The sequence below is a fragment of the Colias croceus genome, chromosome 6 (assembly GCF_905220415.1).
Source record: "Colias croceus chromosome 6, ilColCroc2.1".
NCBI classification, from domain to species: Eukaryota; Metazoa; Arthropoda; class Insecta; order Lepidoptera; family Pieridae; genus Colias; species Colias croceus.
In genome coordinates this window covers 281625-307413 of record NC_059542.1, presented here as the reverse complement: position 1 = coordinate 307413, position 25789 = coordinate 281625, and the positions used below count along the sequence as shown (strand labels likewise).

Genomic DNA, 25789 nt, shown 5'->3' with positions numbered 1-25789 from the left:
CACAATCGCTTTGAAAATCAAGAGAGGAGTTTCAGCAAAAGGCAAAGTCAAACGCTAAACTAGTCTTTATTATAATATCAATCTCCTTTTCTTTTTTTTTTTAAACATTAAAATCCATTAAATTCATTAGAACCAAAGCTTAATGAAAAATTAATGAATATTGCCACTAACTTTCGTCAACTGAAATTGAAAAAAGTTTTAACATTAAAATTACATTTTCTCTGAAAGGCGGTTACATAAACAAGCAAAGCGGAAAATGAATGCCCAAATCCCTAAATATTAATTTATATTATTATACACTGGATGGATTTTCAAGAAGATGATAAATTACCTAAATCTAAATTAGCTTGAGTGAACACTGAAACTGTTTTAGTGTGGTTTTATGACCTAAATGTAGGATCAAAGTTTTGACCCGTGTTAGACGAGAGTACCTAATTTTATATTTTGACAAGTGATAACTGCGTTAAAAACAACCGACTTCAAACTTGCACTTGCAAAATTTACAAATACCTACAGACAAAAATGCTCATAAAATAAAAACTACTGGGCCTATCCCAATAAAATTTTTATGGGACCAATTCGACACCATCCCGCATCGAACAAAAAAAGAATCACGTAAATCGGTTCAGAAACCTCGGAGTAATCGGTGTACATACATAAAAAAAAAAAAATAATATACCGGCCGAATTGATAACCTCCTCCTTTTTTTTGAAGTCGGTTAAAAATAGGGTAACAGCTGATATTTTAGAACTATCAGAAATTTTAAGTTTATTTTCAGGATATATTTGCTACAATTAATGTTTATGTCACATTTAACATTATTTCCTTATTCTCAAGAAATATTAAAAAAATACCTACATTTTATTAGTTAAAGAAATCAGTGTAAACTATTATGAAAGCCAAAATGATGTATTATCTATTTATACGAGCCGATATCGGATATTCATGCTCAATATACTGCGATATAGGCACATTTACCGCTTTCCGCTTCATAAAATACATAAAACCTCTCCCGAGGGTTCTTTAAAAGTTCTTTTTTTCATCAATAATTCCCACCGTTAACTGCCTCGGTCTCGAATTTCACAAAGATTCTTTTAAAAGCCATGATTCAACATTAGGTGGATTTTCTAAATATATTCCATTTAACCTTTAGAATAACAGTTATTTTTCATATTGGGTAAACAAAGAAACTTACCTAGAATATCTAGTAGATAAAAAGATTCAATTTATGAGATGGAAAGTATAAATAAAACAAATAAATACACGATAGAGCTACACAGCAATATAACAACTATTCATGGTGTAAGCCATCTCAAAAAACAAAGAAACATCTGGTATATTTTAATGTTAGCCAATATTTTAATAACTGTCGCTTACTTGATAATTATTAAAAACAAATACAATAACGATCACATCGTAACTAGGGTAAGTACCTGTTATTATTAAAATATTCGACACATAGACCGTTTATAAGAAACTATTCTATTCATAATCTTTCTTGCAAATAGAATAAAATAAAGCGTAGAATAAATATTTTACTTACGATAAAGTTTTATATTTTGTCTTTGTACAAAGATTTACATAATGCTAAATTGAATCATTAGAGATATTAGTATATTTCGGCTGAAGAAAATAACTTGTTTTATTAAAATATATCATTGCCCAGTGGTTTGAAACTGGCCTGATGTGTTCAAGACTGGAAAACTGTAAATAATTCGATGCTGCATTTTACAGATATCTAAATATTATTTTTTATAGTGTGTTGGTTTTATATAAACTCTTAATATTAACGCTACTAGCTGTGCCCCGCGGTTTTAACCGCATAGCTCCGCTACTACTGCATGTTGTTTGGATAAATGGACCATTGAATACTGAAATAATTTTTCAAACCAGAGCCGCGGTTCCTGTGATTGGCGCGTTCAAAACAAACTCTTCAACTTTACAGTGCTAGTATGGATTTATTATTAAACGAACAAGTGATAACTGCGTTAAAAACAACCGACTTCAAACTTGCACTTGCAACATTTACAAATACAGACAAAAATGCTCATAAAATAAAAGCTACTGGGCCTATCCGAATAAAATTTTTATGGGACCAATTCGACACCGAACAAAAACAGAATAACGTAAATCGGTTCAGAAACCTCGGAGTAATCGGTGTACATACATAAAAAAAACATACCGGCCGAATTGATAAACTCCTCCTTTTTTGAAGTCGGTTAAAAAACGAGAGACGGTACCTTTGTTTAATATATCAATGACACTTGTAGTTTAAATTTTAATATCTGTATTCCTCTGAAATTACTTACTATAAATAATTCAATTAAAGTAATTGAATATGGCCAATTAATAAAACATAAATAAATGAATAATACGAATATTTGATTGTTCACAGATAAACGCTAATTGCAAAATAAATCAAGTGCCATTCCCTTCAGTGACTATTTGCAATGTTAATTTGGTTTCAAACAAACGATCCAAAACTATTGCTGATATATTGTAAGTATTCATTTAGGTATATTAATTATTCCGTATTAGTGAAATAGTTTCAGACCCACACTGGGTTTCACTAAAAATTCGAATTAATGTCTAACTATGTTAAATTGTAATGTAAATCTAATCTTAAGAAAATTTAAATGTTTTGTAATCAACACTACGTAAACTTAATTAATTTAAATAACACATAAAGGTTAACGTCCACTTCCTCGTCGTAGCATATCTATAACGTCGTAAACATTTTATATTCTATGAATAACAAAAAATATAAATTGGGTAAAGAGCCAAGGTTAAATTGGTTGTTGTTAGCAGGTAGCGTGTTCAAAGAAAAACCGCGAATTTCCTTGTCGTGTGTGTATTATACTGTTTATTTTACAAATTCAACTGAAACATCTATCTTTAATATATTTTAAATTGATTTTTACTCCTATTGCAATTCTTTCTTTATTTTCTTAAATTCCAATTCCCAGCAGTCTCTGTATTTTGTTTTAAAAGTCATGAGATTCATTGTTCATCGTATTTATTTCTTAGAGAGGAAAACGACCATTGCAGTCGTTTTCGCCTCTCTTATTTTAAAGTATTTCACGTTCTATGAAACATAATATTGTGTCGTTGTTTTCATATAAAAATATATATCTTCCTCGTACAATGTGCAACGAAACGGTAAAAGATGAAACCCGTTAAAATTAGAAGACAAAATTTCGATAATTTGCCACTTGGTGACCTACAAGGGATTATTTTTTGTTGATAGAGTGCAAATAGAGTTCAATGGACTTGAAGCTACATAGATTTATATGAGTATCTTTATTTATACGTTTTGTTTTATATTGCGATGTAGTTATTTCTATTTAGTGAAGTAGAGTTGCTGTGACTTAAATATTTATTCAATGATTTTTGGAATTTACTGGTACATTAAAATAGATAAGTTGACCTACTTGCAATTTATATGTTAAACTTACTGGTCAGTCTATTTGAAACGTGTACTAAATTCTTAAAAGTTATAGTATCACATTAAAGTGACGTCTCCCCACAAAGTTGTGTACAGTCAGAAGATATTACATCAGCGAAGTGACCTTTTAGACACTAAAATAGATAAAATAGCCTAAATTCGATCATTGAGATGGATTCGTAAGTGAATTCTAAAGATTCACAAAGACGAAGCTTATCCAGTCTCGTGATCGAATTTCATATTCTTTCAAAATTTTAAATTACAATAAAAACCATGTTTTTATTAGTGGCATATGGCAAAGCCATTCCTGTTGTTCAATTCAGAATAAACGTGTTTCTGTGTATGTTACTTGAACATTTGGAATCTCCTGCATATTTAAAATGTATGTGAAATAGAAAGAGGTAATTTCAATACAATTTAATTCCAAATTCCTAGATTGTGGTTAATGTTTTCACAGAAAAAAACCGCTTCAATAAACAAACAATGTTTCTCCCGTACCGAAATGAACGTATGCAAATTTTTACTTACTTCGAATAACAATATTTTGCTTAGACAAAACTGAATACGTAAACTTTCTAAATTATAAAAATTGTAGCAATATAAATCAGAGTACAAAAAGCAACTTTTATGACATGGCCAAATATTATCAGCTTTTGCGAATAAAATAACTTTTGTAAATATGTTATGGAAATTTCCAGAAAGTCAAACAACGTTACGCAATCACAGGTGGAACTTTTTTTACAAAAACTACCAGATCTCAAAGAATATCATAAACTACAAGATAACCAAAGGGATTTCTCCAAAGAATTGGCTATTTTAAAGCGACATTACTTTACTGTGGAGAGCATTATGGAAGAGGTAATATCATAAAAAATATACTACACCAATGGGTAGTTTTAATGGAGATTAGCCGCCATTATAGTTATAATGTAGTGGTAAAATTGAACAAAATCTACTAACTAACGGAAAGTTGTGAATACAATATGCAGTAGGTACTGACGTAGGCTTTTCCTGGGTGAAGCCGGGGCAGATATTAAAGGAAAATTTATAAGATTGCTCAGTATTTCAAATACATACAATACAATATTCCATTGCCTAAATCAATATTAAGAAACATAAACTGGAAACGATAAAACAATTATTTGAGTTGAACCAAATTTATTTCAAGTTAGATATTCTATTGAAAATTTGTGGACGACGGCAAATACGTTCGTTTTATTTATTTTTGCTTTAATATAGATTCTGAATTGTATTAAATAATTATTAAAATTTTCAATGATTACATGACTAATTTTAAACATGCGTATTACACACGAGTAGTCGAAATTTCAAAAAACACGGTGGTCCCCATTTTCTTTGTATATGCAGATTGACAGATTTGTGTAGAGCATGTCTAGAATTTTCCAGAAATTTCGGTATTTATAATGGGAAAATTAAGGGGAAAATATAACAAATATCATTCGAACCAATATACAAATGATAGAAATGTTTTGACGAGTTACCATGGTGACTAAACCGAGATCTATAAGTGCTTCTAGAAGAAGTCTAACTGAATAATTGAATAATATTAGAGTTAATATTTATACAGATACTTCCAATAATTAACATATATATTTGTTTTAAGTATATTTCATATTGTCAACAAAATTTTCAAACCAAACACAACTCAAACAAAAAAAAACCCAAGTCGCAGAAATCAATTTTCTAAAATGATCAAACAAAATAAATTTAAGTCGATTAAATTAGTTTGTTTGAAGAAGCTCTAATCTAGAAAGTGCAAATAAAGACAAAGCGATAATGAACTTAATAAATATTAGTTTGAATGCTTGCTAACTTATAGAGACAGCTAATATTATTACAATTGAGAGAATTCAATGCAAAATGAACTGCGTACTTTATTTTTATTTATAAACACTAACTATCAATCAACATATAATAGTTATTAAAATTGTCGTTTTCTTAAGCAATCAAATGAAAAGAAACCCATAATTATTATAATAATATTATTATGATTAGTATGAAATAATAAGGTATGTTTGGAATTATTATTATTTAACTGTAGATGTTTTTCTTAACAATATTAAATTACTTTTCTTCTTTTGAGACTCTTCTTGAAAACTTTCTTCCACTCTTTAAGCATGTTATTATAATGGGAGATTTTAATACATGCCTTTTAAAAGACGATCACCGCAGCAAAAAACTTTTATCCTTGGTAAATGCATGCAATATACACATACTTCCACTCTCCGCTACTCATAAAATTCCAAATTGTACCCCTTCCCTTCTAGACCTTATCCTTGTTTCTTCCCTAGATCATGTCTCGAAGCACGGTCAATGCCCTGCAGATTCTTTCTCGTGTCATGATCTAATCTACCTCTCTTACAAAACCCGTCCCCCTAAATTCAAACACAAAATTCTCATGCAGCGAAATTTTGGTGGTATGGATGTAGAACGTCTCCGGCAAGACGCTAAAAACACAGATTGGACCCTACTTATGTCAGCAGATTCAGTGGATCAAAAAATTGAGAAGTTTAATGCTGAGATCTTAAACTTATTTGATAAACATGCTCCTGTAAGACCAATTAAAGTAAAACACCTTCCTGCCCCTTGGCTCTCTAGTGAAATAAAAATCCTGATTGATGCCAAAAACAAAGCAAAAGCTAAATATAAGCATACAAAATCCGATTCTGACAGGGAAACTTTCAAAAGAGCAAGGAATCGTTGCAATGTGGTATGTAGAGACGCTCAGCGACGACACATCCATCAATCTGTTGAAAATGGGGACAGTTCAAAAATTTGGAAATTTCTCAAAACTCTAGGCATAGGTAAAAATAATGACTCTCCTTTAAATAATAACATTTGTATAGACTCCTTAAATAAACATTTCTCTTCTTCTGCACCTACTTTTAAAGACGGCAATAAACACTCAACAATATCTAAAAATATTTCAAACACTTCATCTTTTAGCTTCCCGCCGTTCGTTTTTAAGCAAATCGCTCGCAGTGATGTTGAGAAGAATATCTTATCGATTACCTCTAAAGCAGTCGGAGATGATGGTGTCAGTCGTAGTATGATCGTTCCCATCCTTGATATTATTGTCCCTGTCATAACTCATATCCTAAACTGTTCCCTCGATACTGGAGTATTTCCTAATATCTGGAAAAAGGCTAGTATCATTCCCATTCCTAAGAAAAGAAATCCTTCATCCCTATCCGATTTTCGTCCTATCTCAATTTTACCCTTCCTGTCAAAGCTCCTTGAACGTCTCATCCACCAACAACTATCCCAGTTTCTTCATGCCAATTGTCTCCTTGATCCCTATCAATCTGGTTTCCGCCCCGGTCATAGTACGACTACAGCCCTTTTGAAAATTACTGATGACATACGTCGAGGAATGGATAACAAAGAGCTTACAATTTTGACACTGTTGGATTTTAGCAATGCGTTCAATACAGTTGATTATGATGTATTGTTGAGTGTACTGCTTTCCGTCAATATATCCCCTGCGGCAATAGAATGGTTTCGTTCCTACTTGCACGGCCGTCGACAACGCGTTAAGGTTGAAAATACTTTTTCTTCCTGGTGTGACGTAAGTGCTGGTGTACCACAAGGGGGCGTTCTATCACCTCTCTTATTTGCGATTTTTATAAATTGTGTTACCACAAGACTGACCTCACATTATCACCTATACGCTGATGATCTCCAAATTTATTCACAAGCCACTTTGACTGATTTACCTGAAGCTGTGAACTGTATAAATCGTAACCTCTCACACATATCTGATTGGAGTAAATCTTTTGGACTGAGTTTAAATCCTTCAAAATCTCAAACAATTATATTTGGCAGCCAAAGTCTCCTTTCTAGGATTAATTGGACGACTCTGCCACCGATTGTACTTGATGGTACTACTGTTCCTTACAGTAAATCTGTTAAAAATCTCGGTATTATACTAGACGAAACTTTGTCATGGTCTCAGCAGATTAAAAACATAAGTTCCAAAGTATTTGCTGCCGCCTCTAGTTTGCGTCGATTGCGTAATTTGCTTCCCATTCCCACCAAAATTTTGCTGGCCCAATCCTTACTTCTGCCAATCCTTGACTACGCTGACGTATGTCTTACTAATCTAACTCAAGAACAACTTAATAAACTTGAGCGGTTACAAAATTTTGCTGTGCGGTTCATTTATGGTCTGCGCAAGTATGACCATGTTTCGGAATTTCGGTCAAGACTTCAGTGGCTCCCCATCCGCTTCCGCCGGAATACACATATCCTTGCCTCTCTTTATTCCATTATCTTTAATCCCACATCACCTTCCTACTTAAAAGCTAATTTTGAATTCCTTGGCACTAGGAATACGAACTTACGATCAGCTGAAAATCTTACCCTTCATATACCTTCCCATTCTTCCAATTTTTTCCATTCTTCCTTTTCCGTTCAAGCAATCCGCTTGTGGAACTCCTTGCCAGTCACGATAAGAAAAGCACAGACCCTTCACTCCTTTAAAAGTCAATTGAAGAACTACTACCTTCGCTCGATCACTGACAAATCATTAAAATAAATCTAAATTTAAGCTTTCCATCTGTATAATTTTAATCTTATTGTAATATTAATGTATCAACTTATGTGTCCTTCATTATGTATAATACTTTTCTATGTTTACTCTTTCTTCTTTCCTTGTCTTACTCTACTCTTTAATTCTTGCTCACTATATCTATACATACATAGAGTTGCTTGGAAGAAATCGCTCACGAGCGATAAAGCCGCTCTTTGTACATCTATATTATAAGCTATCTTATCTATGTAACAAAATTTACTACTGTGTATGTACAATAAAGAGTATTTCATTCATTTCATTCATTCATTCATTCTGTGGAGTCTCCTACATAATAATTATTTTAAAACTAATTCCTAATAAAAAAACAGGTACATCAAACGTGTGAAGATTTGCTCCTCCACTGTTCCTTCAACAGAAAGGCCAAAGATTGCAGCGAGCTGTTCAGACTGATCAAAACTTACGAGGGACATTGCTGTGCTTTCAACTATGCAGCTTTGAACGATGACACCGTCGAGTAAGTTTATATAGTGTAGTTATAAATAGACACAAGAGTAATTGATAATGATACTAGAAATAAATATGGAAAGGAATTTTAGTAAGAATACTTGTAGCAATAACAATAAATTTGTGAGTTTGGGTCAGTCCGTCCGACTTAATAAATATAAAAGTGTTAAACGTATAATACGCTTCGTTTACATGGAGGCTAGAACTTGCAGTAATCTAGTCGGTCATGGTGTTTCATAAATTGTGGCTCTATGAACTTAAAACGTATTGCAGTAATCTCGTTGGTCATGGTGTTCCATAAATTGTTTTATTAAAATAAACCAATAAACGATAACATATTATGTAGTGTGGATCAAGTGTTTTTCTCATGATAGAAAATTGATTTTTGAAAACTTAGACAAAGTTAGAATTACGTAAATCGACGGACTGACCCAAACTCCCAAGGTTACATCTGCCGCGTTTATTGTACTACAAAAGAAATATTTATTTCGATATGAATAAATTGACCGTACATATGAATGTTTTGTTGTAGAAATACTTTCACAGCGTGTTTAAAATTCTCTTTTATCAAACACTCTTAAATTCTGTTTGAAAAGTGATCACGTGTCCGTAAATTCCTATCTTACGTTTTAAAAATATAAATAATTTTCAATGTTTTTATTATTATTTATTCATAGTACAATATAATTGAAACAATAGAATATAATATTATATTATTATAATTACCAAAACAATATAATCCTACATTGTATTACCGACCTTCCTATTATAGCTGTTTATTCAGTAAACTACTAAATTAATATTATAAATTCAATTTAAGTGCTGCAGATGATGATGATGACATCGAAAGGTATGATGATGAATCGGAGAATGAGCAGAGCAGCAACATCATTGTCACTTCAGAGTCAGGAAGGTACAAGGTATTCTCTATATTAATTGAACACACTGAATTATTTTAGTTGAATACCTAATGATATATTTTTATGCTTATAGACATGTTTAAGTTTAAAGAATTTTATACTTTTAGAAATATATTATGATATTTAAATTATTTTATTGTTATATATGATAACATTTCAGAGGTTCAGGCCTCGGCGTGGTGCTGAATGTAGAGCCCAATGACTATGGAAACTGGTCATTAGTACCATTTTATGGAGCAAAGGTAACTTTTAATTAAACTGACTCTACATTTTACTACCTGAGAAATGCTATATATCTTCAATGTAAGCAAAAAATGAATTTTTACATAGTTCCATAACCATTATATAAAATTTACACCAATGCTATACATAAAATATTTATAGAAAAATTTTGATAATATTTCCATTTCATCAACTAATAAGAATAACCAATAGATTTCAAAATGGAAACTTTACAGTTGAACAGACCATTATTTGAACTGAATATTTAACTTGTGCAAGACAAAGAATTTCAAGAAAATTTCAAGAATTCAGAATTTAGTTAATTCGGCACATTACCTATAATTGTCTGTTTTTCCATTGCAATTTATTCCATTTCACGGCGCGGCTAAACTAATCATTGAAGTCTGTGCATCGTCTTTTATTTCTAATTAACTTGTAATTAAAGATTTATCAACCATAAGAAACATTAAAAATGGGATATTCCCAAATTACACTTTATCAAATTAAAATTTAAAATATACTTACGACGAGAGTAATCTCTTTTACAATTGACCATTTCACTCTTATTTCATTGTGTTATTTTTCAATAACAACTAATAGTACATGAAAATGTACGTATTAGACATTACGTTACCACCTTTTAAACAATATATTTTTTTTTTTGTTATTATATGTTATTTTATTTGTATAAGAACATAATATTCATACATGCTTAAAATGTAAAAAAAAGTTTTAAAATTCATATTCATATCAAATATTATCAACAGATCCTAGTATGCGACCCGAACGACTACCCAGAAGTGACAGTACTATACAAATACGTCGGTATCGGTGTATCTCTGGACATAAAAGTCCAACCAATGATCTTCCAGAGTGACGACGAAATCCGACGCATTGACGTCGAGAAGCGCGGCTGCATCTTCCATGACGAGGGTCTGCTTGAACATACTGACAGATATTCCACGGAGACCTGTATTACTGAGTGCAGGATGAAAATGTTTCTTACTAATTGTGGTTGTATACCGTATAAATATCCTAAAGGTTAGTTGAATCTTTGTATAGGAGTAGCTACGACTTTACAATATAGAGGTAATTGTTTTTTTATTCAGTCAATATTTATTGATCCTTTTCAGAACTATACCTATACAGCTAATACAAATTGTACATAATTTAATTAATACAACTTTTTCTGGTCTTTGGCAAAATGCCAAAGACCAAATCGAAACTTTATAGTTGAATACTTAAACAATACTCGCACAGAATTTTAACAAGTTCCACGAGACAAAGACTTATAAAATACTTCTACGAGTGTCCGTCAGATATACTAACGAGATGTTTTATTTAAAGAAAAAAAATACTTTAATTTATCTAATGATCGAGCTGAATATAATATTTATTTGGTTAACAGTTTTGCTAATCATTGGTATTCCAATCATGTAAATTCAGAGTAGATAGTAGGTAGACAGGTAGTATAAAACATATTATATAGGAACCGTTCATTAATAAGTTTCTTATCATTTACGAGTAACGCTTTTTTGGAAAACAAGTATTCAGTTCTTTCACAATCGCGCAAAATTATTTTATAAGAGAGCCTCTTATGAAAACTTTTTAATCAATGTTTACACTAATATAATTACTTGTCTCTTATAGTTTTCTTTTATTGTGTTTGGTTTTACACTAGAATATATTATGACCTTTCGAAGTATTTTGTACGTACTTGTATATAAACAAGGACCTTAAATAAAGGATGCGATTCAAACAAAGTCAGGGTAAACTATACAGCTATAACATCTATAATTCGATCTCATTTGCGCCTGTGCCAAGTTTTTAAACGTAGTATGCGGTGCAGTAAGCGTACAATAGCCTAGCATAAGCATGCTATTGACAATACACTACTTATTACACTAGCTTTTGAAGAAATTAAATACATCTTGTTAAAAAAACTCCGATTTAATATATCAAGGGCATGAATATGAAGAAACTCATTAACTCTAACATCTGAAATAAATTGACTAGACTTCTTTTCGAAGCTTTTGAATCGTGAAAATACAAAGTAAGAAATTATTTGCCACAATTCGAAAAGGAAAAGAGCTGCAAGAATTTATAGCTGTTAACACATTTTATTGGCAATATGGTTTCATAAGAAATTACGAAATAACATGGAGTTGTATTTCTTAGTAATAGATGCAGTTACAATCGTGGCTTTACTTATATTAATATTGTGTCGTTGCAAGATAAACCAGGTGGATTTATTCATTTAAACTTGTAATAAAATATGTTTTATGACAAGAATATAGTCAGTAAAGGTCAGTAGATAATGATTCATAAAAAATAAACAAACCTTCAATTGAGTAATCTAAAACAAATTTCATCCCATTAAAATTAATGTTATTCCATGAATAATTTAATGTCGTATTCATTTAATATGAAATATTTATTTCAGAACGAGAAACTCGCATCTGTGAATTCAAAGATCTGGAATGCTTGAACAAATTTAGAGGTAATTCTCGCATCCAAGTTTGTCACAAGAAATGTTAAGGAGCTGAAATTAAACATAATATTATCTTTTTAACACTTAAGTACTCTTAGGAATGCATGCTAAATGTAGATTTATATTATTTACTTATACATAGCCGACTTTTTATTTAGTAAACATGAAAATATAAACTGTGTTTTACTAAAGGATTCTCAACTTCAATCAACTGATATTTTATTGATAAATCTATTATTGGTTTTAATATACCTGTTGAGAACAATCCGCTTTCGTAAAAAATTTATTTGTTCTAAAATAAAAATCTGTGAGTGACTTTAATAATGCAAATAAACACTGTCCGTTTATTTGCATGTATTTCTTATAATATTGATATCAAACATATTTCCTTAATGGGTTTTAAAAGTCACTTTAATTATAATTTCAAACATAGTCTACAAGGGTGTGTTTGATATCAGGTCAATGCACTTATTTTTACCTTTAAATCTTATTAATAGCCTGAAAACGACGAGCTTTGATAAGCGAGAAGTTTTAATTTATTTTAAATTCTAATAATAAACTATTACTGCAAATAGAAGTCTTAGTGACGCTGTATTTCATTTTATTATCTATTTCTTTAATTAACATCGTTAGTGATCTTGCATTACTAGTTATAACTTAAACTTGGAAATATCTTTGAAAGCATTTTTAGCATCCAATTAGACTGAAAACACAATAATTTAATTATTTAAAATATAATCTATAAGTGAAGTAAAAATTAAGAGTATTGGCTACCTATAAACATTGATATAGAAAAAAATAAACGGTACAAGAAACTTATCTATAATATAAAAATGGATCGCAAAATGTGTTGGTAAGCGCATAACTCGAGAACAACTTAACCGATTTCGGTAATTCTTTTTTTATTACATTTCTTGAAGTACGAGGATGGTTCTTATGGAGAGAAAACGTAAAAATGTACCACGGGCGAAGCCGGGGCGGACCGCTAGTTTATTATAAAATGAACCCAAAGTCTCTATATTTGAAGTACAAGTATTCAATAACAATAGGTACATTATTTTAAATATACCTACAACAGACTGATTGAACCCACTGAATAGAAAATGTTTTATTTACCTGAAGCTATTGTAATAATAGAAACTATTTCACATCACGCTCGCACAGATGAAATGTTTATTGTAATTGTAAATACGAGCGGATAGTGAAACCAAAACATTGTTATGTAATGAACTTAAAAATAATTATTATATTATTTTCTGACAAAGTTTATTAGTCTCTTTTCTGAAAAAATATCCCCAAAAGTACGAGGACATTTCCGTTTTCTCTTTATAAAAACGCGAATAACGCAATATATAGTTTATCCGTTTATTAGCAACCATTTCAAATCAATAATTTCTTGTAGTCAACATGGCTTTATCTCTAATAGATCTACTTCTAGTAACTTAATCTCATTTGTAGAAAATATTATAGGTTATGTTGACAATCGTGTTCAAGTTGACGTCATTTATACTGACTTTAGCAAAGCTTTCGATAAAGTCAATCACGAAATGCTTTTGCTAAAGTTAAATGAAAATGGCGTCACTGGATCTTTGTTGAATTGGTTCAGGTCATATTTGAGTTTCCGTAAATCATATGTTGTCGTGAACGGTTATCAATCTAAGTGTTTTGACGTGATGTCGGGTGTTCCCCAGGGGTCACACTTGGGACCGCTTTTATTTCTAGTTTTTGTGAACGACATAATTAACTGCTTCCAAAATACAACTCCCTATCTTTACGCAGACGATCTCAAAATAATGCGACCTGTTGCTAGTACTTACGATCAATTTCTTATACAAGAAGACCTTAATAGACTATTTAATTGGTGCCAAGAGAATGACATGTCTTTAAATATTCAGAAATGCTATCACATTTCTTTTACACGAAATAAAAATCTGATTCCAGTAACTTATGTAATTGATAATAAATCTTTGGCACAGGTCGACTCGATACGAGACTTAGGCGTTATTATTGATAAAAAGCTAACATTTTATCCACACATCGACGCAATTTTAACTAAAGTCTCCAAATTAATAGGTTTTATAATACGTAATACAAAACAATTTAAAAATTATAGAACTAAAATAATTTTATATTTGTGTTTATGTCGCAATATTGTAGAATATTGTTCTCAAGTATGGTCTCCTTTCTATGACGTGCACAGGAACAGAGTCGAACGGATTCAGAAAAGATTTTTGTCCCTACTTTCTTATCATCACAACCTACAGCTTTCTTCTTATTCCGAAAGATTAAAGTTTTTTAAATTATGCTCCCTAGATAACAGACGCAAACTTTTAGATATGGCATTTTTGCATAAAATATTAAATGGTAAAGTTGATTGTCCAGAACTTCTTAACCATATAAATATATCTGTGCCTTGTAGACAGAAGCGTCCTAGCTCTTATAAATTATTTTTTCTACCCTCATGTAAAACAAATACTAAATATAATTCACCTATTACAAGAACTTTAAGACATTATAACTCGTTGTTAAATTTAGTGGATATTGATATTTTTTCTGATAAATGGCCTGTAATGAAGAACAAGATTATAAAACTTTTTTTGTCCTAATTAAATTCTTAAAACAGCATAATTCCAGTCACTTGGTGCAGGTATATTTATATGCATGATTAAGCTGTTTTAATATTTGTTATCACTTTGTATTAATTTCATAAATTTATGTTAACGCTTGTGTGTAAGCTGTGGTCACATATAACCGGTAGTGCATACGCCAACTTGTATATAAAAAACTGTATTTAGCCTAAGTACACATGTAACGACCTTTTGTGATCCTTAAATAAAGAAAATAAAATAAAATAAAATAAAATATATATATATATATATATATATATATATATATATTTGCAAGTTTATTACAAATCTTTAAGTATGGGACAACAAGAACAGTACTTTCCTCATATTTCTTTCCAACAGGACTCGACCTATTTACAGGAATTTCCAATAACACTAGATCTTTCACAGAATTCGAGTATAACGCTCCGTTAGATAAAACAATTTTATGTTCAAAGGACTATTGTGAACTTTATTTTACATATTTTTAATTAAAATACTATGCAACACGCTTATATTGATTTTTGAAATATAGACCATCCTAAGGTTTATTTTATTTTGCCTGACTCTTACATCTAACAATCATCAAATTTAAATACCAACGCTTAGTTTAGAAACAAATAATCTAAATTTGAATAATTAACGATTATGACGTTACAATGTAGCGCTAAATCTCGCGCTCAGTTAAATCGCATAAACTTAAATTAACTAACAACTATCAACAAAACAACTAACATGCAACAAACTTCATCTACCACTATAGTATAATATTACTTTTATTTCGCACCTATTTATTTAACACTTCAACAAAATTATACACTTTTGACAACGTTAAACTATTTCAAAATACTACAACTTATGCCTATAAAATCTCTTGCAGCAAGAGGCATGGTACTCGACGACTGTACTCAGGTCTGCTACATGGAGTGCCGCGACAAGCGGTACGCTATCACAAGCGATGTCATGCCACTGGTCCCTGACTTCTATCCTTACGATATTATGTGAGTTATAGAAAATGTATGTGTAGCACTTACTCACGTAGTCTTACTACTTCTACTTATATGTTAAATATATAAATTTATAAAGATCGAAAATTCGATCACGAGAACGACGAGAGGAACATGAACCCGTATCCTTTCACGCCAATCCGGGGCGGATGCTTCAGCAACTCAGCCACTCGTGACCTGCCAGAGCGATCGATCGATTTAATCTATTCTTTCATTTTTGTGTGTCTAAGGGACACACCGCGCATCGATTTTTTTTCTATTCTTTATAAATTTATATTTAAAAGTATTTTAATTCTATAAAATTAAAAATATCAAATTCAACAACAGAGTATAATACTAACCGGATTTCTGAAATGCTATTTTAGCACTAAGCTAAGCTAGGCTTAACTCCCCAAAATAGAAAATATAGATTACGTAATCACTGCTTTTTTATCGACAGTTTTCAGTGAAACACTTCATGTTAATAAAATTTAAACAATACTGAAAATGGAATTGAATATTGAATACAATAAATGAATGAAATAATCTCTTCATAAAATTATTACGGAATATTTTAAATCAAGTATTTCCACGTGCCGCGGCTGCGTGGTCCGTTCCTAGTATTGTATGATAACTTTATGAGTTATATGTAACATTAATTAATTTAATACCAAAGTTACAAATTACTTATGATATGGGTATTTACCACGTGCATGTTATCTGCTGATTAAATTATGAAAACTTTTAATTTAGACCCTTTTGTTTTTCATGTAAATGTTTACAATCTTTTATGAAGAGTCAATTATTTAAATCCGCCTCCAATCTCGAATGCTAATCACAGAGAAAATTGGCTGAACACAACAAAATAGCATAATTTTCTCATCGTGGCCTTTTTTTACTTAAAATAAAGAAGTTTAAATTCATATAATGTCGCAAATAAAACTCTTTTACGTCTGTAGGAATGTAAATTAGGACGCAAACACGTAAGGCCATTTGTTTAAACCTTATCGTTTATAATCAGAGTTATCTGAGTTCCGTAGCCATGCTTTAGGCCCGGAAAGGTTATCACGTTCAAGCGCTGACTCTCATTTAACTCCATTTATTTAATAGCCTATATTAGTACTTACTGTATAATATATTACTTTCCTAAGCGCTGCATACGTATGAATTTTGAGAAACCTAGTGTATGTAACGTGTATTTCACCGTACTTACCAAATACTAACCGCAAGAGTGTTTTAGCAAATTATTTTAACTTCCCTGTACAAACTGGTTTTCGACATGTTGTGATTTTTACATATCGCTAAAAATATGTTTTACTGTATTGCTTACATTTACATTATGCGGTTTGCATAAAAATCTTACTATTTTTCACTCTGTATTTCATTTCATTCATCATTTATGCCATAATATTTCAAATGGTTGCTTCGTCTATTTAGGTCCTTCGAGTCACTATGACATCATTGTTAGTATTATCTCAGAAGAATGCAAACACATCAATCTTGAAAGAGACGTGACAATGAAAATGGCTATTTTTAACCCTTTAGAAGTAGTTTGCAGCGAGTTGTAATAAATATTTGTTTGAAGAGATGTTGTTGATTAAACGCCGATTGCTTTTGTTTCTGAGACGTAGCGATTGAAATTCTTTATCACCAATTTGCAAAGGAATTTGTTAAGCTTATGTAGTATCTTATATGATTTTGTTTTTTTTTACCATTATATTAGGATAAGAATTTCACTTATTTAAGTAGTAATTTAGTTTGTCTTATCATTGTGACTATATATTGTGAACGAATAGATTTTGTAACACGAAAAAAAAAACAATCAATCGAAAAACCGATATTCATTCATTTACCTATTTATTAAGCCGGTTAATTTAGCATAAACAGTCTTTTAACTATGAAAATTACTTTTTATATTGAGGTGAATGTAAATCTTACTGGTAAACTATTGAACAAAACACACACGCTATCTCAAGAGTCTTCTAAATTATAGTAGAACTTTATGTTCAACTAATTTTCACTACAAACGAAATTTATTATATATTGCCGCAACTACTTATAATTAAAACTTTGGTAGAATTGTTTTGGATCTTATTCTGAAGCAAACTTTAGAGGTATATCGTCCACGAACTTTGCCTTTACGAAGTCATCAAATTTGACTCGGTTTTGTTTAACTATGACATCAGACGATTGCATTATTCAATACATACAGATAATATTATAGAAACGAAAGATTCCATTGAAACGTTTAACTGATTTTACATGCGATTTATTAATTACATCGTTTCGAACACTTTAAAGAAAGTGTCAATTGAGCCTCTGATGGATACGTTGCGTCGCTTGCCCCCACTTTTGTAACATAATCTTTATTCAATACCAATATTATAAAGCTGAAGTTGTCCGATTTGAAAAAATCTTTCAGTGTTAGATAGCCCATTTATCGAGGAAGGCTATGCTATAGTATATCATCTAGCTAAAAATAACAAGAGCGGAGCACTGCGGGTAAAACCGCGGAGCATAGCTAGTATAATATATTTTTCAATTTACATTTGTTAGACCACATCATTTTATTTAAAATTCACAATAGATATAATAATTGTCTAATATATTTTATTCCTATTTATTTTATCATTACAGTAAAGATCACAACTTGAGCGAAATAACAACTCTACAAGTATACTTCGACAAGTCAACGTGTAACTGTTACAAACAGATGCTTCTCATGGACCTTAGTTATTTTATCGGTGAGTTATGAAAGGAAAGCCGTTTAAACTGATTTAAAGCACGACTTATTCAACAACAGTAAAACAAGCTGGCTGAACAATATTTTGTCTTACAGTTAAAAAAAAGTACAACTTTCTCCCTATTCTTAGTTTATTCTTTCTTTTTTACCTGAATAACTCGAGAGCGTAGAAGTACTTAACAGGTCCTGAGTTTGAGGCACGGTATAGACTAATAAAAATTTCTTCATCTGGCACGGCATCTTAAAATCAGTTAGTGAAACAGTGCAATATGCATCTACGCTAAAACCAACCATACGACCCAATTTTCTCATACCACGTATATAGAACGTAAGTATAATATGTACATAATACCTTCAAAAGCCTCGCTTCAGGTATCAGAATATAAAGACAGGCACAATAATTACCTGCGCATTTATACCGGTAATTGGATACCACTCCTCTGAGTTATAATTTACTTTAATACTCTCGAATTAAATACAGTTAATTTCAAGCTAATCCTATTTGATGTTAATTAGTATGTAGGCGTACTGCGAGGTTATATAAGGTTGTTTTTAAATAAATTATTCTATTTAAAAGACGATTTTAATCCATTTATTCTCGCCATAAAGTTACGTACATAATATGCTCATTTTTTAAATAATACAAAAGCCTTATTTTGGAATTAAAACTACAAACTCAAAGAGTTTTGAATTTTTTTATATTTCAAAACTGACTTATTTACTGTAGACTTACTAGCAGATACAATTTCTTGTAAACAATGTATATTAACAAGGAAAACCTAAAAAGCTTTTAAGAAGTTCATTTCAACTCCTTGACGGGTTTTTGCAAGCTATTTCCTTGTTCAAATGTTTATTTTAGGCAAGTACAAAATTATATATCTTATTAATTATTGTTTACTTAACCCGCCCTTTAACCTCACCCGAATCTTAATAATTGAATGTTCCCGCTACATTATCATATGAGAATTAATAGCTTCTAACGCTATTATAAACACGCCTTATTTAACAGCTTACGAGTCGTTTATTGTTGACTGAAGTACTTTCAGCTTTGTTTAGTGTTTCTTGGCAGTTCTGTAATGGCTCTCTTCGACTGTGTTATTGCGTTTCAAGATGAACTAGCAAGATTTCATTGAAATTTTTATTATAAACTAGCTGTTCGCCCCGGTTCCACCCAGGTTCATTTTGTTTCAATGTAATAGGGCTAAAAAGATTTTTATCCGTCTTCTGTTTCTAAGCTAATAATTCTTCAATATTTACGCGTTCACACATTAATTTCAAACGATGTTTCTTACATTACAAAGCGATACTATTGAAAATTTGATTGCTCAATAATATGAACTTGAATTTAGATGGTTTATAGAATTGTTCCAATAGTCTTTCAATGGAACATTCCCGACTTAATTGAATAGTATCATGATACAATTGCGAGGTACGTGTGAAATTGCTAAAGGTGTATACGTGATTCTGATAGTCAATTCTACCTACTACTTGTCTTCGGAGTAACTCCTAAATTAGGTATTATAATATTATGACCATTGTCATTGCTTATTGTTAAGAAAACAACTTAACTATAATTGTAGTTGAACTCCATAATTCAAAATATTTTGACATAATATCTATTCTAGAAAGTTCTGTGTTGTTTCTTATAAAAAAATCAGCAGAAATAAATTCAAAAATGAAATGAATTGCATTTACTTGGGAAAGCGCAGTACTAGGGTGAGATTGTCTATCGTTTCAGACCACTGTTATTCATCAATCATTTAAACATTGATTATTTTCTATGAAACCGCGGAATTTTATCCCATTTAAAAAAAAGATGCTCATAAAATATACTAAGTAAATACAATTTCACCCAATTACCAAACTTTGTAATGATCTTATCTGAGGGTGTAACTTCCTTGTGAAAATCCGATTGTAATATATTCACGACTAAATCTCTTTATTGGCTCCAAAGCGTAAAGTACATGTGACTTATTTTTGAAATAAATTCAAACATACACCTTCAAGCTGCTTTTATGTAGTCGCCTTACGAGTTTATTAAATTCTTTAAGTTGATGCAGCGCTGCCTCGTGTAAGCACTTGGCCTGAATGTTAGGGCTTTGTAATAAAACAGAGATTGAAAAAAAAAATTTTTTAACATAGAAAATTTGTTTTTTCATTCATCGCTTTATCCTGTTGTTGTTTTACTTTACCTTATTTTTTCGTCTTTGTTAATATTTATTTTATGAAACTTGTTCATCAAACACCAAATTTAGAAGCCATATAATTGTTGTCGAAAAAATACATTATAACAAGTTAACAAATCCAGAAGTTGATTTTGTGTGAAAGAGTAATAAACCTCCATCCATCCTCTCAAACTCACGTTTATAATATTATTAGGAGTAGGACATGGGTTGACAGAATGTTACCTACATAATAACTCAGAATTTCGGCAGTTCCTCTTTTATTTTAACAGGAAACAAGTGAATAACGGGGTGTGTCAAGGCTCAGTTGATATATGGATTACGTGATGCGTTGTTATGTAAAAATATACTTACAATACTTAGTATTCTGCCCTCCTTTAACTAGAAAGCCGTTAAGCCAACGAAGTGAGTTTCGAGTAAATGACAAAAAACACGGAAATCGTTATTTCGTAAAAATTAAGACACTTAGAATAATTATTGAGAGATACATCGATCGACATTTAATTATATTATATATAAATAATAGTTTTTAACCAGACACTGTTATAATTTATTTTTTAATTCACTTTTTCTCGTTTAGCTCAGCATATTATCTGAAAAATTTAACTTTTTTCTGGACAAGACGGCCGTTAACATACCATAGCGACTTTTTAGCTAAGTAATATAGTATTTTTATTTTAATTTTGCGATTTTTTTTAATTTATTAATAAAATGCTTACCTAAAACGTCGTTAAGCTACTATACCTGCTTTTAAACTATGAATTTCGGTTTAATTTATATTTCAATAACTTTATAATCAGCGGTTAAGGGCTTTTGGATGCTTTTGTACTACGATTCGAATAGTTGTACTAAATTTTAACCTTACTTATGTTAAAAATTTGCAAATGTCTGAGGCTTTGCTCTCGGGAATTACATCCCCTAGGTCAACCAATGGATAGGAAAAGGATCAAAAGCTTTTAGGTTTAAGTTTTTGATCAAATTATTAATTATATTTCATTACAGAGGCTCATTAAGGGGTTAAGATTGAAATAAATCGTCTCGCTTTTCTTTTTGGAACCGTATTTTCATTTAGAATTGCAATTATAACGTTATTTTAATATTATAAGCCATCACACAAGTCACGGATATGTGAGTACAAATAAGAAAACAAACAATGTGCTTAAACAAATCGTTTTCTGAAAAAATATTAAGACTTGTGCACGAGGCTTTTGAAAAAAAATCTGGTTTCAATAGGGCTTCAAGCTCTTACATGTGGGATTCTCTTAATAATTAATGTTGAACCGCTTATCAAATGATTAGAACTTTAGAAGACTCTTTCATCCACATTCAGAAAATTACAGAACATACGGTTCCAAAAAGAATATTATACCAGAATATGTGGAAAATAGCAGGAGGTAGAAAAAGAAAACTTTTATTTGCTACCATGTAAAAAAATACAAATCTTTATAATCTAATATAAAGAAAAGAAAAAATAGAAATAGTGGCAAAATGGACTCCCCGCCAGCGGGTCAAAGGTAGTATACTCATAACAATTTTTGTATCACCATCTCTAGTACATTGCTTGACAGTCGATTACTAATTCCACCCAAGGGGTAAATTATATCATTAATAAATAGTACAGACTGTCTTTAATTCTATATCCTCTTTCTCGGTTACAGAGACTAATCAGAGTCTAAACAGAGAACTATAATGATTGAAAGTTCGCACTGTCGTAACCATTACCTACCAAATTTTCGTAACTTTGACTTGTTATATTTTCCGTAATTTAGCTGCTAGATTGTATAAAACTTAGTAAACCTGATCAGAAACAATACGTCTTGTAAAAGAAAATCAAAAGCAATCGGTACTCTGCTTAGGAGCGATAACATTACAGCATCACACTCATCCCCAAAACGGATGTATCACCAGAATCTGATAACTGCCTTTTAGCTACAAAATAAGGCTTAGCTGCCTTTTAGCTAAGCAAAAAAGTGTAATTAGAATTTTTCCTAAATAAATTTACTTAACTAAAAAAGCGTTAAGGGCGAGTAACTGCAAATAAGGTAAGGATTTCCATTGGAATCGTTATATGAAAGCATATCACAAAGCAGTTATAGTCAGTTTGCGTCCCTATAGTCAAGTATAATCTGATGACGTGCCTTTAGTCAAGTAAAAAGCTAAAAAAATATTATTAAATTTGGCGGTTAAGGTACTTTAAAGGAAATTTAGCGAAGTAGTGTTGGTAAGACGCTTTTAAGTTATGGAATCGCCGAAAATTGTGTTACTTAACGGCTCACAATATTTTCGTATCTCTTTATCTATTAATGCTAGAGACATGATTCTTAGACAGAAAGATAGAGAATTTTGAACTTTGTCACCCTACATTTAAAACTGAAAATTGACCATTTGAGGGTTAACGGCTTTTTAGTTAAAGGACGGCAGTATTATAGATGTTTTGTTTGACTAGAAAAAAAAGATTTTGGTTTTTGCCAACATAATATATAAAAATATTTACATTCTGGCAGAGTAACTTAAACAACTTATATGTATGTGAAGAAGAAGCGTTTCTCAAGTAATACTTCATACAAAAAAGCGTCTGAGATAACAATGTCATAGAGTTTGAAAATAAATGAAATTGCAATTTAATTGTGATTTAGTATCTCATAAAATATCACATTTTTAAATCATTCTTACTGTTCTTCTTACGTTTTAAATAAAAGTCCAAACACCTACAACCATAATGCTTGTAATATTTACAAACTTAGTAGCGAGCGATCTAGTATAAAAACAACATATTTTCCTTTCATAAAATATTTTTTGCTATATAGAGGATATACAGACAAACAAGCTTTAACCTCCAGCCATCCATTCAAACATATTATTTGTTTTGTAATATGAGCTTTCCTTTTACAGCGACTTATGGCGGCATTTTTTCGCTGAGCTTCGGTGCGTCACTCCTCACATGTTTTGAGATATTTTATTTATTTACCAGCTTTCTGATGAAGTATGTGTGGAATACAATTAAAGACAAATAGTTTAAGGTTTTAGTGTGATGTGTATGCCTTTTTAAATGTATAGAAGCAATTTTAAAATAAGGATAATGCACAAATCGAGATCTTATTTATGTAAAAACAACTATATAAATACGTATCAAATGTATGTAGGAACCTAAATGTAATTTTACTACCTATATCTAAAATATAAAAATGAACCGCAAAATGTGTTAGTAAGTGCATAACTCGAAAACGGCTGAACCGATTTCGATAATTCTTTTTTTATTATATTCCTTGAAGTACGAGGATGGTTCTTATGGAGAGAAAACGTAAACATGTACCACGGGCGAAGCCGCGGCGGACCGCTAGTGTGAAATAAAAATGTTTAAAAGTTTGGTGTTTGTTTTAATTTCATATTGTACGAAGTGAAAAAGCCGCTTAGTGCAATGATACCATAATTTTCCTAAATTATTTTGTTTTTATTATATGTAAAATGGTGCATAAAATTAACTGCGCCATGTGATATAAATGTAAAGATATAGAAGATCTGTAGATATATCGCTACAATTATAATATAATTTATGCTTTCTGTAACCACTTAAAACCGGAGTACCTCAAAACACAATTGCTATTCATCTAAGGGTTCATCATCAATCATTTTACCACCCTTCACCTGGCCTGAACTAATGATTTACTGATTAAGTTCGCTTGGAACTTATAGGAAGTTACAAACAACCTTCACATGTATATCAATAGTCAATAGTTTTACAAGCACATAAATCAAAATAGATAAAACCAAAATAATAAAATAATATAAAACATTCATTGGAAAAAGACAGGTAAATAATGCCAAAGCATAGTTAATATCGTAACTTTGTAAATTTTGGTTCATTACGAAGGCTTTGATTAACATTATAAAGATTGTAAACCATAATTTTAGCAAATCTTCTTTGTTTTGTTTATATATATTTTTTTATATAACTAAAATTACTTATCAAATTTTTACATTTAGATGAATGCAATGAAATGAAATCAAACAAATTTTTTAATATCCAATAAATTTATTTTACATGGTACAACGAAAGATACAAAATAATTTACGCTTATTATACAATTTATACAATAAATAAGAAAATTACAAAATTATGTACACTTTGATATTTAAAATATTTACAATACCTAGGTTTTTCCCCATTTACCTATATAATGTTTTATACAATGAAAGCTTACCATTATTGTGATACTACAGCACATAAAAGAATTCAGATAGTAATAATTCATCACAAATGATTTAACTCAAAATTATAGATATTTATTACCTACCTAGTTGTATAAATACTACCTACGTAGGTACTTCTATTATAATAGTATACAATATTAAGAATCTTCTCCTTTCTTTGATTCCTTTAAGGGGTACTTAAAACCAATATAATTAGACCATATTTATTCAATATTTTCTTTGACGTTACATCAGAGAGATTCGATGTATTATCAGCAATAAGTACAACATACTTATACGCACAAAGGGGACACACATTTTCAAGTATCGAATCCATTTGAATTATTTCTGTATTTTGTTTATAGCATTTCAATTTCCAAGGAATTAATAAATGATGTGTACAAAGCTCGTCATTTATAATCACGAATAATCGATATTAATGCATGCATTCATTAGTTTAAATTATTCATCACTTTAGAGAGCCATTAACTGCACTGCCATTCAAAGACGCGCTGCAATACCACAGTCAATTAACGCTCTAGAATCAGTATTTTATGTTCATTATTTAACTATTAATTAAGATCTATCTCTGAAGCATTCTGAATGCAGTATTTAAATCTATAAGATACAAAGGGGAATTCACGGAAACAATTTGCTATAGGACCCTCTACTATGTTTGTAATACATGTAAACTGAACGCATTCTATAGAGCAAGTTTCTCAAACCGAATATCTAGTAAGATATCTCATTACATCCCTTGGAGCGAAGCTTGCTTTGTTGTAGGCTGAGGGAATATTCCACGTTTCGGAATTACACATGCATGCATTCATGTCTATGCATTTCAAAAGTACTTGATATATTGAAATACCATATATAATTAGCACTGCTTTATAAAGTTGTGCGTTTACTATAATATCCTTTCGTGTCTTATGGTTTATAATAA

The 25789-nt window shown here is 30.7% G+C and overlaps 1 protein-coding gene across 1 annotated transcript; it reads left to right on the top strand.

Moving 5' to 3' along the window:
- Positions 1–4266: 4266 nt before the first annotated feature.
- Positions 4267–23793, top strand: LOC123692786 (pickpocket protein 11-like). The gene is made up of 9 exons (XM_045637576.1): positions 4267–4303; positions 8369–8514; positions 9325–9424; positions 9585–9666; positions 10414–10687; positions 12090–12146; positions 15624–15744; positions 18367–18473; positions 23548–23793. The coding sequence occupies exons 2-9, from the start codon at positions 8502–8504 to the stop codon at positions 23667–23669; spliced, it is 876 nt and encodes a 291-aa protein (XP_045493532.1). The 5' UTR covers positions 4267–4303; positions 8369–8501; the 3' UTR covers positions 23670–23793.
- Positions 23794–25789: the final 1996 nt, after the last annotated feature.

Excerpts from the sequence above, each read along its gene's own strand:
- LOC123692786 (XM_045637576.1), top strand. Across the intron at positions 9,667-10,413 it reads TACCATTTTATGGAGCAAAG|ATCCTAGTATGCGACCCGAA; the intron begins GTAACTTTTAAT and ends TATTATCAACAG. Across the intron at positions 18,474-23,547 it reads GGACCTTAGTTATTTTATCG|CGACTTATGGCGGCATTTTT; the intron begins GTGAGTTATGAA and ends TTCCTTTTACAG.